General features: G+C 33.6%; 2 protein-coding genes and 2 long non-coding RNA genes across 4 annotated transcripts in view; 2 read left to right on the top strand and 2 right to left on the bottom strand.

Annotated features, from left to right (window-relative positions):
• Nucleotides 1-3574: 3574 nt before the first annotated feature.
• LOC110792127 (uncharacterized) lies at nt 3575-6368 on the top strand. The gene is made up of 6 exons (XM_021996936.2): nt 3575-3795; nt 3945-4022; nt 4128-4197; nt 4996-5105; nt 5794-5908; nt 6099-6368. Exons 2-6 carry the CDS (start codon nt 3962-3964, stop codon nt 6181-6183), a joined length of 441 nt encoding a protein of 146 aa, XP_021852628.1. The 5' UTR covers nt 3575-3795; nt 3945-3961; the 3' UTR covers nt 6184-6368.
• Nucleotides 6369-8072: 1704 nt separating this feature from the next.
• On the bottom strand, nt 8073-9866 carry LOC130459080 (basic blue protein). The gene is made up of 2 exons (XM_021996934.2): nt 9374-9866; nt 8073-8522 (listed from the first exon to the last, which is right to left on the bottom strand). Exons 1-2 carry the CDS (start codon nt 9552-9554, stop codon nt 8323-8325), a joined length of 381 nt encoding a protein of 126 aa, XP_021852626.2. The 5' UTR covers nt 9555-9866; the 3' UTR covers nt 8073-8322.
• A 430-nt stretch (nt 9867-10296) lies between these two features.
• LOC110792125 (uncharacterized) overlaps nt 10297-15710 on the bottom strand; it is a 6385-nt gene continuing 971 nt past the window's right edge. The window contains exons 4-7 of the long non-coding RNA XR_002534303.2: nt 14334-14362; nt 13876-14193; nt 12749-12999; nt 10297-10381 (exon numbers count right to left, since the gene is read on the bottom strand). This is a non-coding gene — a long non-coding RNA (uncharacterized lncRNA). The remainder of the gene's footprint in view (nt 10382-12748; nt 13000-13875; nt 14194-14333; nt 14363-15710) is intronic.
• On the top strand, nt 10390-12214 carry LOC110792126 (uncharacterized). Its single transcript, XR_002534304.2, has 2 exons — nt 10390-11787; nt 11909-12214. It is a non-coding gene; the product is annotated as an uncharacterized lncRNA (long non-coding RNA).

Below are 15710 nucleotides of genomic sequence, written 5' to 3'. Positions count from 1 at the left end.
CCCGTTAAACCGTTAAAAAACAAATCGTGATCATAGTTGTCAGTTGTTACTCCCTCTGTCCTTAAAAGTTGCTCCATATAACAAACTTCATTTTTTAATATTTGAGTGTAAAATATGCATATGAGTCAATATATTGGGTCGTTCAATAGATATATACTACACAGAAAGATATCACACAAAAAATAGGCGTAATTGGTCTCAACAACACCAACTATAGCTTTGGTGCACCCAGAAGCAGAGGCGTGATACACCGCCGGTAACCAGCGTGTCTTTTAACCCCATACCCAGGGCAAGTTAGTCATTTCGCGCTTGTCAACAAAAGTAACTTCCAAAAACCAATGATAATATATATTATAAAAACATAGAAGTCTCAATTTTCGCCGGAGCTATAATATTATTTTAATTTTCTTAATATCTTTTATTAATTTTTTTAGGGAAGGATTAGTTTTATTTTGGCATTTTCGTTATAAAAGAACAGACTAATGATCAACCGGTCTTTTCCTCTATCTTCAATATGTATATCAGTGCGTCTCATGTGTGACCAGTCACACCATCAACTTGGTGGTGTGACGCGCGCAACTAATATGGAGAAAGTTATAGACGATGTTACTTGACTTCTATGCTGGTGTTACTTATACATTGTATTCGCCGTTACTGTTTTTTTTTGTTTTACTGCAGTTTCTTGAATTTAATGTTAGAGGTTGCTTGTATAGACGACTGTTACTTGATACTCTATGCTGGTGTTACTTATACATTGTATTCGTCGTTATTTTTCTTATTTTATTGCAGTTTCATGTAAGAGGTTCCTTGTATAGACTAGTGTTACTTGACTTTCTATGATGATGTTACTTGTACATTGTATTCGCTATTATTTTCTTGTGTTTACTACATTTTCTTGAATTTCATGTTCGAGGTTCCTTGTATAGCCCGCTGTTACTTGATCTTTTATGGTGATGTTACTTTTAGTTATTGCATTTTCTTCAATTTCATGTTAGAGATTCCTTATATAAACTGGTGTTACTTGAATTACTATGCTGATGTTACTTATACCTTGTATTCGCGGTTACTTTTTTTGTTTTATTGCAGTTTCATGTAAGAGGTTTCTTGTGTAGACCGGTGTTACTTGACTTTCTATGATGATGTTACTTGTACGCTGTATTCGTTGTTATTTTCTTGTGTTTACTACACTTTCTTGAATTTCATGTTCGAGGTTCCTTGTATAGACTGGTGTTACTTGACCTTTTATGCTGATGTTACTTTTAGTTATTGCATTTTCTTCAATTTCATGTTAGAGATTCCTTTGTATAAATTGGTGTTACTTGAATTTCTATGATGATGTTACTTATACCTTGTATTCGCGGTTACTTTTTTTGTTTTATTGCGTTTTCTTCAATTTCATGTTAGAGTTTCCTTGTATATACTGATGTCACTTTATTTTCTATGTTGATGTTACTTTATTTTCTACACTCATGTTACTTTATTTTCTATGCCGATGTTACTTTGTTTTATGCCTTTAAACGCATTGGGTTTATTTATAAGTATGAACATGTCACACCATAAGTTGATGGTGTGGCTGGTCTCATATAAGACTTGAGATATGTATATTATTACTTAAATTTCACCGACGATTATTTTGAATGTTGTTTTGTTTGGTGTTTGATTGTTGGATTTTGCAGTGATTTAACTGCGATATTTAAAAACTAATCTTTCCCTGAAAAAATATATAAAACATATAAAATAATGTAGATCCGGTGGAATCTCGAGTCTCCGAAAGAATCTTGGGAATCAGGCGTCACTAATGATATGCGATGCACCATAACTTTAGTTGGTGTTGTTTTGATTATTAGTCAAAGGTTGTGCTGCTAGGCACACCCGAACCATAGTTAGTGTTATTGAGGCTATTCTTGCCAAAAAAAATATAGACAATTTTTCATTGACGGAGAGAAAGTACCAATGACTAATGACTAAGACTAATGAGTAAATGACTAATGACGAGCAAAGAGGCCAAAATCAATAGTAATAGTGGAGTGTATAATTCACAAAAATTTTCATGTTAAGTGATTGATATTTTTCATATCAATATTAGAAAATCAATAGTAATAGTGCATTGTATTATTTTCGATTCTTACTATAATAAATGAACTCGTAATATTTGTTGTAATATTCTTCGTATATTGTTCTATAATATGGAAAGAAACAAATTCGAAAATTTATAGTTTTTAAAAGTTTCTTTAATGGAGTAGAAATTATAAAATTAAATTAAATTAAAAAAGTCAAAGACACATAAAGAGATGACACGTGTCAATCATGGTGTGTATTTTAGTATATAGTTATTGATTGATAAAAAAATATATATATTTAATTTGATAATAAAAAAATTGTTGATTAACATATGATTAATTATTAATGAATAATTTTTAGATTTTAAAAAGTACAAACATTTTTCAAAATGTTACTGCGAAGTATAGTAAAGAGAAGAGATAAAATAAATGAAAATTCATTGTCATTATAAACACAAATTTAAAGTCAAAGATTCGTGTACAGTCATCTAATTAGTGACATTTATGATATTTTTAATGCATACAGTCATATCCATATTTTATTGACTAGTCAGTTAAACTCCGTTTGGTTCGACCACAGGTATAAGGTATAGGTTTGAGTATCAAACTCATGGGTTTAGAATCAACGATACCTAAAAACCCATACCTTATTCCACCTGTTTGGTAAAATGAATTTAGAATTTAATCCTATCGATATTATACTCTCCCACTCCTCATTCTCATCTTCTTTTTTCTACACCTCCGATCCCCCTCCTCCTTCTGCGTAAAGATGTTAGAAAAAAAATCTAAAATTCAATCAAATATAAAAGACAGACATTATATTTTGATCTATGTCACCATCTCCAGTTCTCCACCACCACAATTGCTCGCTTTGCTTCGTCCCTAACCATCACATCCCTCTGTCATTAGACAAAATTTGATATTTGGTGGTTGTTTTTTTTACAATTGAAGCTACAAATCTAGACTTCAATGTCCAAAATTTTGACGATTAATAATATATCTAGGTATTTTATTCAAATATATGTTAAGTTAAATTATTTTTTAGTATTCTAATTTCGTCATTTTGGGTTCTTACGGGACGCTGATGGTGGCGTTAGGTAGCATTGTCGATTTGATGTCGAGTCGACGGGGTAGTAACTATGTAGTGTAATTTTCATGGTATTGATTTTTTGGGTAGCTTGGACGGCGATGGTGGTGGAGTAACGTTAGCTAGACTGTCACATTGTTGGTTTGAATGAGTTTGCAATGTCGATTTTATTTCCAGTTAAGATGATTCTATATGCCCGCTTCCCCTTGGGTATGAAAACTCGGTACCACATACCAGAGGGGTTTTAGAAGTGGGTCCACAGGTTTTAACCAAACATCAAGTATAGAGTTGGATGATTTCAAAACCATACCTGATTTCAAAATATGCTGAACCAAACACACCCTTGGTGATTTAATCTCCATTTGTCTACTTGGGCCAGGCCCAAATTTGTAGCACGGTTTCGTATAAAGGCTATGCAAGTGTTAAATACAGAGTATCTTCTTCAACCTAATTTCAGTTTTCTGGCAGAAAAACTTTCATACTATTAGCAAGTTTGCTTGGGAAACGTGAATATTAGATTGAAATCTCGTTTCCCATTCGTTTCCGGGATGAGTTCAGTTTCAAATACGTCTCTATTCTTCTGAAACGGTTTTGGCGCGTTCCGAAACGCGTTTCGCGGTTGCCCCGTTCCAGGACGTTTCGGAAACGGTACGTCGTGGTTTTTTTTTGGCGTTTCCGTGCACCGTAGCTATTCTTGTCTAATTAAGAATTTATCTGCAATTTTCTGTAAATTTTGATGCTTTAGATGGGTTTTAATTTCTTTTAATTGAATAAGTTTGAATTTTAATGTCTTGCAGTTTGTACATGATTGTGTATGGATTGGACTGCTGTTCATAGATTGTGGGATAAATGGGCACCCGACAATGTTGGCTCAGGTTAGAAACTTCGATTTAATTTTCTAGGTTTGAATTGGGTTTTGTTTTTTAATTTTTTTTTTTAAAGAATTGACTAATTTGTTGATTTTATTTTTCAATGTGAAGGACAACCTTTGAAGGCAGCATTACTTGTCAATTATGATCCTACAGGACCCTCACGCCTCTTATCAACCATGTATTGCATTTTTTAAAATTTTGCATTTGTTTTTATACTTGCAGTTGCAATCTATGTTACTCGAACTCTTCAATTCACGTCAAATACCCCAACACTTCATTTTGGGTCAAAACCATGAATTCCCCCCCTAAATAGATGACTGAGTACATGTACTGGAGACAACATATTGTTAGTTAATTCATTCCATTAATTTCCTAATTGTTTTGAATATGGATAATTTCTACTAGTATGCTGTTTCTTGAATATTTGGATGAGTTGATGATAAAAACTTTTCTTTTTGCATAACTTGATCATAGAATGATCCTCTGTTCCTTCTCGCATACCTAAGATTGTGCAGTGGGGCTGTAGTGATTGGTTTAGATTATTCATTATATTCTCAACATTCTCAAGTATCCTTGATTCCATAATTGATATGCCAATATGGGTGTGGAAACTTGAACCTAAAAATAGGATTTTTGTTTAAAAGCTGAGTCTGACCCTGGAATGATACATAGGGGTATTGGACACAGGAACTAGTTATGTGTAGCATAGGTTGAGGCTGGGGGAATGGCAGAGGGATAAAGTATTTGTTGATCAGGGGTTATATCTGTGACAGTTTTTTGCACTGGCACCCAACAGCCATCAGATTTTTGCCTTACAACATCTTCAAGTTGTGCAAATTTCTGAATGCAGTTGCTGTTCCTAGCAGCTCAAAAAGGAGATAGAAACACACGTGTTGTTTTATTTTTATTTTTTACCTCTTATAAGTGTACTTTGGAAAGACATCTAGAGTGCTAATGGTTGATATGGCATTTGCAGAGCAGAGCAAGAAGGATTTAGAGCAGATCCTGTTGAATTAAGTCAGTTTGTAAACTTTGTAAAACGCAACAACCTGCAGACTGAGACCTTCCTCCTTGGGCCAAATGAATGTGAGTTGTGCTCAACTAATGACTACCATCAATTCTGAGTTAGTATTGAGTAACCTTCTCCTTAGATTAATGAATAATGAATATCTGTTCCCTTTTCTCTGGGTGTGTTGTGAAAATGATGCTCAATCGCAGAAATGTATTCTTCTCCTTAGACTCCTTTTGGTAGGGCGTAAAACATTTTCATGCAAAACAATTTTCCCCATTTCAATCATTTTACGTTGTTTGGTTGGGTAAGGGTGGAAAACAATCATGGAAAACAATTTTCCTCATTTCAATCATTTTACGTTGTTTGGTTGGGTAAGGGTGGAAAACAATTTTCCATGAGTCCCTCAAAGGTGGAAAACCCTTTTCCATTTGAAAGGGACGGAAACCACTTTTCCTTCTTTCCTCCTTACCTCCCTCTCCTTACCTCCCCTCAATCTTCACCATCTTCTCCCATTTTCCTTTAAGATGCCAAATAAAGGAAAACTAGTTTGGAATTGTGTTTTCACTTGAAAAATGTTTTCCATGGAAAATCATTTTACAATGAAAACGTTTTACGCCCTACCAAACAGAGCCTTAGACTAACTGAGTGTAAATTTATGACTTTCAAATCAGGCCGTGAAAGTGCAAATCTTAATTTAAATGCTACTCCTTCCAGGACACTATTGTTTATGGCCTTTCTTAACCCCTGGCTTTTTGGTTGTAGACTTGGTAACTTCAATTCATGAGAATTGGTTTCATGCAAGGTGTATGAACACATCAAAGCCCTCAGGTGAAGGTGTTGTGGTGATGCAAACAGCAGCATTTCTCTTGGTAGCCATGTAAGTGTAATATTCCTTTTGATCTCTTTATACCTACTACACACTATTGAGATTTGAGACATTTTATTCCAAGAATATCGCCTAGTAAACCGTTACATAAAAAATGCTAACTGAAATTTCAAGTGAAGTTGCATATAGCAGTTCTCTTCTTCCTCATTAGTAATCTACTAATTTCCATCATGTTTCACAGATACGAAGGGTCGATAGGATCTGCATCATGCGCTGTGACTGCTGCTGATCAGTTTGCAAATCAGTTATGTCGAAAGAGCCTTTGACTTGAAATAGTTAGGGTGATAGCAGAAATCTCTGCAGAAGTATTGGTTAGGAGGAACACAGTTATAGACAGGAGAAGGGATTTCCCACTTTATGTTTGTTTTCAAAGAAGTGGAAAAATAGTTCTCGTTAAAGCTGGAAAACATTTTCTTTTTGTAACGAAAGGAAGCCTCATTTTTCTTCTCTCCTCCGGCTCATCCATCCTCTCCTTTCCATTTCTGTTTCCACCTTGTTTTTTCTTGCAACAAGCAATTGATAAGCTCAGCAGGTTTTCGAGATACTTGAATACTCTTGAAAGATTCTCCACCTCTTTGCAATGAGAAATGTTAAAAGAGTTTTTGTAGGTTGGTGAGTTGCGGATGAGGTAGCTGTCAGTCTATTGTTAGCTCCTCCACAATCATATTGGAGATCGAGGTGACACTTTCAGCGGATGACTCTTGTTGGATCGAGGTGACAGTTTCAGCGTGCTTTGCTTAACACATGCGATGCTTGTGTAGCTATTGACATATCAGTAATAACAAACTTTTTTACTTTAATTAAATTGTAAGTGGAATGGAGCATAAATGGTAATGTTAAGATTACATGACCCTTATTACGGAAGACATGGATCATTTTCCGATACTCATATAACTGATCTTTGCTTCGGAAGACCAGCAAGAGGGAAATTGAAATTCATTGTCAAGTGAGTAAGTCTTCAACAAACAATTAACCTGTATTTTTCCTTGTCCAAAAAATGAGAGAAAAATAAAAAGAGCAAGCAGACAAGCAACAAAAACTATGAAATTAATTGGAATAATTGAGAGAATTTATCCCAACCGAATTGTCTAATAATTCATAATTTTTTACAAGAAATTAACCCCAACAATTACCCAACCACATGAACCTTGCAAAGAATAACCAACAGTTACTTTTTCAAACACAAACCTATTCGTTGACCATTCAAATGTTACTTTAAAAACAAGGATATTTGGTAAATTATGTTTTTGAATATGGGTATTTAGTGAAATAAGTTTTAAAAATAGGGGTATTTAGCAAATTTATTTTTGCGCTAAAGGAGCACTATTGTTTGCACTCTCTCTGTCCTTTAATGGTTGCCCTATGTTTTTTATTTCAAATTATTAAAGTTGTTTATCTTGAATTTTTCAGTTTTCACTAATCAGAAATATTAATATTGTTATGTGAGATAGTTATGTTCTAAATCGTGTCTTGAAAACTATTCAAAAGTAAAATGGAGCAATTTTTTGGGAAGAAAGAACTAATGAATACCTACAAGTAGGAGTGTGCAAAAATTGGCTCGGACCGAAAAAATAGACCGGGCCGGACCGGACCGAACCCAATCGGTCCGGTCTTCGGTTCGAGAAATTTCAATTTCCGGTTCGGTCCGGTCCAAAATTCGATTTTGGACCGGACCGATTTTCCCTTAATAATATATAACTGAACCTATTTAAAATTCTTATTTTCTCCTTTAATATGTTGTAAATATTACTATATTGTAATATATTTTATTTTAGCTTCCAAAAAAAGACTTAAACAATTAGTTTTTTATATATATTTTTTCTTTTTTACCATAATTTTTATAAAAAATATAGAAATAGGTCAACCGGTCCAAACCGATCTGGTCCGGGTTTTGGACCGATTTTTCGGGTTCGGTCAAAGCATAATCGGTCCGGACTTCGGGTCTTAAATTATTAAAATTTTGGTCTTCGATCAGGTTCGGGTTGGTTCGGTCCGGTCCGGTCCGGGTTTGGACCGATTAACACCCCTACCTACAAGGTTGAAATGTAACATTGTAATGCACATGAACTTTCTTTACAGTAGTTAATTTTTCATAAGGATATATATTATCATGATTTGCAACAAAATCGTAATTATTATTATCTGCAAGTTCAAATACAACATAATTAATTAAGATAATTATTTAAAGTAATCACAACAATGATAAACCACATCTATTATATGTCATTTTTTCTTGTGTTAAAAGGGACGACAATGTTATTGCTCATCACCTTGCGAAACTAGTTCCTTTTGGATTTAAACAAGTTGGAAAAGCCATTTATCCCGAAGATACTACTCTATATATACTCATAGACACTTTATCCTTAAATTAATATACTAGCTTGCTTTCTTCAAAGAGAAATTAATTATGATGCATTAACAGCGATCTTGACCCCGTTGTGGCAGTGGGCAGGGAAAGAGCAGATGAAATAGTTTGGACCTGAGGCCAAGCTGATTTTTTCATTTCCAGTTTGGTAAACTTTTGATGGGGTTGGTTCATAGCATTTATCATAACCTTCCTTACTCACCACTACCACATTGTGCCTTTCCTTATCATAATTAAATGCTGCAAAATAACATCACATTTGTCAACAACAATTCCATAATTAACTTGATCAAACTCAATACTCCGTAACTAATTAAGCATGATTAAATTTCTTTGCAATGTTTTTGTATAACAACAACAATAATAATAATAATAAATAGAAATTGATTTTACATGAGATAGAAGTCGATTTTACACGAGTCTAGATCTTAACATTGTACATTCGAGTCTTAAAATAAATAACGTCAAAAACAAAATAGATGGGATCTTACTTTAGATCCATGACGTGGGTAGGATCGGATCGTATGATGGTAACATCTCATCCTACAATATATAAAATTATTTTTATATTGCATACTATTAATTGGATATACCTTATATACCTTAGTTCAAGTGCAATTGATAAGATATGTCGAGCTAGGATGCCGAGACTAAGATTTAAGTTATGATTAATTTAAACTCTTAATTGTTAAATTATATGAATTTATTTTATTATCCAGGCATTATTAATAACAAGAATATAATACTTCTAATGGCGTTGAATATGAACTATTCAGTAATTTAAAATGTAAAAGTTATTAATTATTTTGAAGAATCAGTGTGTGTTGGATCGAATTATTGGATCGTACCATCATATGATCGTGTTAAGATCTCACTTATCCAAAATGGGGATAATTAGATCCTATGTACCTAAGATTAACATCGGTAACATATTTTTGGAGCGTAGGATCATAGGATCGCAAGAACGAAAGTTTAACAATCATAGAATCATGGTTGGAAAGGTGTTTAAGTCTTCAATAAGACTCGGTATATGGTAATAATCTAACACATGCATGGTGAAATCAAAGCGGAAAAAAAATAGGAACACTGACCTAAAACATCACCAGCTTTGAAGGATTTTCCCTCAGGCCAATTTTTGACATTAAAGGTCCAACCCTTAGCGTCTCCTACGGTGAAAACGGTTGCATAAGCAGGCTTGGTAATAGTTAAAAGGTACAATATGCCAACTACAAGCAATAAAACTAGTTTTGCACTGACAATTCCCTGAGCCATTTAAATTTAATGATAATTTCTAAACAAACAATGGGGAGAAAAGGCAGGAGAGAGATTAGATAGAGGTCGGGATAGAATTGAGTTACGTACTTTTGTGTATTAGTTGGGATTGAAGAATTATTATTTATAGGGGTAGGAAACTTGATCAATTACATTTATTTGTATTATTAAAGCAAAGTCAAATCAATGAGAGGCCTCCAAACCCCCCAACACTCACCTCTCATGCGTTGGCTAAAAAAAGGAAATCTAATAACATTTAAAAAATAAAGAATAAAACAATAAATATATTATTAAAGAAAAGTCAAATCACTGTGAGGCCTCTAACCACAACATTATATACATATATATATATATATATATATATATATATACTTCCTGTTCTTTTTTAAATGACACAATTATTTATGCACGTTTAAAACGTCAATATCTCTTATTATGGATAAGAAAAAATTATAAAAAGTTGATATTTAAAAAATATTTATTGAGACGGATCTAATAAAACCCCACACGACTATGTTTGTTCTTAAATATAAATCACAAAGTGAAGTCAAAGGAGATTGTGTGTATATATATATGTATATATACATATATATATATGTATATATACATATATATATATATATATATATGTATTTGTTCTTAAATATAAATCACAAAGTGAAGTCAAAGGAGATTGTGTATATATATATATATATATATATATATATATATATATATATATATATATATATATATATATATAATCGGGATCAGAACCACCCCTTAAGATGAGAACTGAGAACTAATCTCAGCCGTCGATCAAATCAATCCAACAGCCCAGGATTCACCTGAAAAAATCAAAATATTAATGGTAGTATGATAATTGTGGATGGCTGAATGACATCTCTCTTTCAATCTAATTTTCAGATTTGTTTTCTCTCTCCTATTTTCTCCCTCCTCCTCCCGCCTCATTTTCCGCCATTATTGCAGTGAAGTTTTCCTCATCCTTCAACTTCTTCTTCCATTATTGATCGGCTTTCCCTTTATTTTCTCAATTTGTCCAGCAAATTACCTTCTAGGTATTATTTTTCGATTGTTGATTATTATATTTTTCGATTCTGATTGTTGATTGTTTTATTAGGGTTCAATCGATTATTTTTGTTGTTTTACATGTTCGATTGTTGCTCTAGTTTTTCTCTTTCCTCTCCCAAATTTGGCGATTCAATCTTACTCTGGCTTCTCGAATTTGTGTGTTTTATTCTATGTTGAAGAGAAATGAATGAAATTCTGTCTCACTTTGCCTCTTCAATAGGCTAGGTAATTTCTTACCTTGCAATGTTTTAAGTTGCTTCAAATTTAGTTTTGCAATTGGTATATAATCTTCAATTTGTAGAATGAATTCAGTTAATTTTTGGATTATCCCTTTGGTATGACTGATTTTTCTGGACAAATTTTCTGACTTAAACAATTAAACTCAAGTGTTTAGAAGGTATTGGCTTAGTTTTGTTTAATGTTAGTTCATTCTAAGAAATCACTTTGCTCCATTTCGATAGAAATTTGGAGTTTCTCTTGCGATCCTTCCGTCTGTAAGAAGTAATAGCTCAATTCAGGCCTTTAGTTCTTGTTTCTCTTTCTCATATTAGGCTATTAATCTCTATTCTCAAGTAACCTGAAAAAATGCCTATTACTCAGTACTCTCTCAAGGAATCTGTCTGCAGTGGCGGTTGTCTTTACTTGTGTTCTTGTTATGGTTTTAGAGCTATGAAAACCTTCGTTGGTAATGTAACCTATGTTAATGTTATAGTTTTAGGGTGATGACAAATCTGCAGTGAAATTTTCCTATTGGATAAACTAAAACATAACATGTATTACCATGTTGGTGATATCAGATGCCTATTGATTTCACCTTGTTTTTCCATTATAATATTTCAAAAAAAATCAATTTTGCTGCGATGTTCGTCTGCATCATCCCACCGCAGCTTCTGAGTTCTGATGTTGCTTCATAATGTTGCTTCAGTATCTATACTAGAGCAGTCACAATCAAAAGTTACTAATAGTGAGGATGATCTTGACTATTGAGGATGACTTCATGGTAGAGGACGACTACCATGAAATTGATTGTTGAAATTAGGATTTAGATTTTTTATATGCAAGCTCTATTCGTTTTTGCAGTGTAGAGATGCTCGTCATTGTGTATTGACTGGTTGATCCTTGGTCATTCAGAGAGAATACCCTATCAAATGAGACAGATGATGTATGATGTGCCACCTTCAAAATCTTTTACTACTTTCTTGTTGTTCGATAGATTACTATGGCTTGCTTTGTTGATTAAGGCGTCTTTGTTGAACTTTTGTTCTTTATATTTTCTCTTCCAGTTTGTTGCAGACAAGGTTGAGTATGAATTAACCCAAGGCCTGGAAGTGATTGCTTGCGTAGGTGAAACTTTTTAGCAGCGTGAAGGATGGACTACAGTGGAAAGTAGTTTGTAATTTGCTTTGTGTTGGTTGTTTCTTTTTCTTTTTAATTATGTTTTGGCTTTTGTGGGATTCAACAGTGGCTGGGCTTCAAACTAGATTTAGTTGTTCAGGGGTTTTGGCCTTGCAGGGATAGTGTAGCAGATCTTATCGGGTTAAGTGTATGCATTGCGGTGACGAGACTATTTATTGGAGTTTACTTGTGTATTCAATTAGTTTCTACTTTTATTTACTTTTTGTATTGTCTTATTTACTTTTAATAGGAAAAAATTTACTTTTAATATTTGGAGAATTATAATTAAACATTCTGCATATGTCTGCATCAAGCTAGCAACCAGCTACTGCCAATAGACCTCAAAAACTAGCAGACTAGAAGTGTTTTTGAAAGGCTGGTCTGAACTGTTGTTTGTTTCTGCAAGTGCTGGTCTGAATTCAAATTTTCAAAGTTGAACTTTTGTAGCAGGATCGATTCAGGTTTCATCTTAAATATATCATGTCGTCTTTCTTATTGTAAAGCCTATTAGCTCAATTGGTAGAGCTTTGTGCATTGCACAATGATGTAGGTTCGAATCCTACATAGGCAACTTTTGGTACTTTTCATATGATGTTAATTCTCCTATTTGATAATTCTTTACTTTGAATCAATTATATTTACTTCTATTAGTTCTTTTTTACTTTTAAATTGAACAAAAGGAAAATTACATAAAGCTATCTTAGAGAAAAAAGATTAACAATCTTTACCACTCTGGCCTGGTAAATTCTCACAGTTGAGGCTGCTGCTTCTTCTGAACTTCCAAAAAGACTTTGATTATGTCTTGTCTTGCCGGAATAATGTTGTTGTATAAACACCATTTTTACTGGAAGTTAATTGGTGCAAGATACTACATCCACCAAGGCGGCTTTGAAAAATACAGCAACTCCACTGCCACCAAGTCAAATGTCTCAGCAAGAGACCATGACAGTCACGGTACCTATACTGATACAACAATCGACTGCTGTAGGTGTCCAAGTTAGAAATGCTAGTTACTTTGGGTTGGCACAAGGCACAACCAAAGGAGGCTTACCATCTGCCAGGATTGCAGTTTACAAGGCCTGTAATTTAGATAATTGTGCTGGTTCCACTATATTAAAGGCTATTGATGATGATGTCAAAGATGGTGTCGACATAATATCAATATCACTTGGCATGGATGTACTCCTACAAGCTGATTTTTTGAGTGATCCAATAGCCATTGAAGAATTTCATGCTAATCAAATGGGGGTTATTGTGGTATGCTCGGCTAAAAGATTAACAATATTTACTTTTAAGATTTTCTTATTTACTTTTGAGTTTCTTTAATTTACATTTGAGTTTATTATCTACTTTGATTCTCTTTACGCATGTAAATCACCAACCTATGTAGGATTTGAACATACATCCATGTACCATAGCACATTGCTCTCTCATTTGAGCTAATAGGTTTCAATTTAATGTTTAAGAAAAATATAACAATCAAAGTTCCATTATTATTCAGTTCACTTTTAAAGAGATTCAGTTTACTTTTAGAGATCAGTTTACTCTTGACAATAATTGTACCTTGATGACCTATGGAATTGAACTACACATAAAGAAAAATATCAAAACTCGGATAACATGCATAAATAAGATTCAGATGTACCTTAGACAGCAAGGAAACGGTAACTATCAAATGATTAATGAATCAGATTATATTACGAATAAATTGGTTAAAGTAGGAATAGTATTGGAATCTAGAAAGAAAGCAACATTCCATGTACAACTACTAGTGCAAGTGACTGAAAATCCTACATTTCATAAGTGTTAAACTTAAAATCTTAATTACAACAGGGGTAGAAGCAGAGGTAATTACCTGTTGAAGAAGCTCTTGTTCACTAGAGAATGGAGACCACTGGATAATAGTATCTAAATTGATATGCCAATCATCAAGGGAACTGTGCAACATCTTTGTCCAAACTTGCCCTTTCTTCTCATAGTCAATCTTAATGTACACGAAAACAGAAAAAGAAAAGTGGTCACCATTCAATCAAAAGTATTAAAATAAATTCGTTTCCTCGAAGAAAAGCAAAAAATTATCATGCTTAACCTCCTCCCGATCCGTAGTAATCCTCATCAACAACATCTCCCTCGTCCTAAATAGGAAAGCATGTTCCTAAATGCGGTTCCCATCCTGCAAAAAGTATTGGACAATCACCCTTTATTTATTAGAGGCCATACAATTACACGATTACAATTTCAGTTTACTTTTAGAAAGATTTAGTTTACCTTCACATATATTTAGTTTACTAATTCAAGGGTTAAAAAAATTACCTTTTGGCAAGCCTTTCGTCATTTCTTTTCTGCAATCAGTGTACCAACAAAGGGTTTGTGTTAGAACAAAAACACAAATCAATCTCCTTATATCGTTTTGAATACGGAGTATTTACTTTTAAGTTTAATTTATTTACTTTTACTAATTATTTATTTACTTTCTTTATATGTTGTACTATTCAAAGAAAATAGATGATCATATTAGTTTTTTTTTTTTTTTGTAAAATAGAGAACTTTATTACTAAAAGGTTAAAAAAGAAAAGCAGAATTCAAGCAAAGAAATAACAAACAACAGATAAGGGTGCACAGACCGCAACCCTGACAAAACACTACAACTAGCAGATGCGAGAGAGCAGCTAGTAGCACAAAAACAAGAAACAACAGGATCGACCAAACTGCAGGAGAGCATAGCAGAACCTGCAAACAACAAGTCAGTCCACAACAGCAGCCCTAACAACTAGCAGCTGCTGGACAAACAGAAGCAATAACTGCACTTGAAACAACCTGCAAGCAGCAGAACAACCAAGCAATAGGAAGCAGCTGCTGCAACAAACAATCACACTCACACTGCACACTTTAGAATCACGACAGCGGACATCCAACAACAGAAGCAGCAGCTGGAACAAAAAGATTTTTTTTACTTTTAGAAGGATTGAGTTTACTATTAGAGAGATTAATTTTACTTTTAGTCAATTTGGTTACTTTCATTTTGTGTCAAAACACAAAACTGTCATACCTCCAAGAAAACACAATATTAAACAATATTACAATTGTGTACAAGGTTTAAATTGAAGTTATGATCTTTCCGTGAAGAAAGACATCACCACAACATTCGTGAGAGGCACTCAACGAAAACACCATCAACTGAAACCCAACAACAACATCTCAACAACAACTACTCGCAGAATACAAGAGAACAGGTTGCAGAGGAACTCCAGTCGAAAGGAAACTAGGCCCACCACAAGAACAGATTTACCATCCACCAAGAAATACGATGCAACACTGACAGTAGTTTGTTATCGATTTACTTTTAGATTTTGTTTACTTTCATAGAGATTTTGTTTACTTCATAAAGCTTGACCACACCTAACATATCAATATCAATAGAGTCTAATTGATTTACTTCTACTAGATTTCTATCCACTTTTAATTAATGATAGAACTGCAAAAACAATTATTGTTCAACTTCAGCCGAATTTATAAGCAACAGTTTCGGATAATTTAAAGATGAATTCCCTAAAACTGATGAAGCATAAAACACATAAAAATCGATCAAGCCTTATACCTAGAAATTGATTTTAACCGAACTTACCCCGAAATTCAGTGAAATCAAGCATGATCAAGTAGAAAACATGTAGGAAGTTTCTCGCGCACAAC

The sequence above is a fragment of the Spinacia oleracea genome, chromosome 4 (genome assembly GCF_020520425.1).
Source record: "Spinacia oleracea cultivar Varoflay chromosome 4, BTI_SOV_V1, whole genome shotgun sequence".
Classification (NCBI taxonomy): Eukaryota; Viridiplantae; Streptophyta; class Magnoliopsida; order Caryophyllales; family Amaranthaceae; genus Spinacia; species Spinacia oleracea.
Note: the sequence above shows the minus strand (reverse complement) of the source record. Positions and strands in the feature narration are given on the sequence as shown.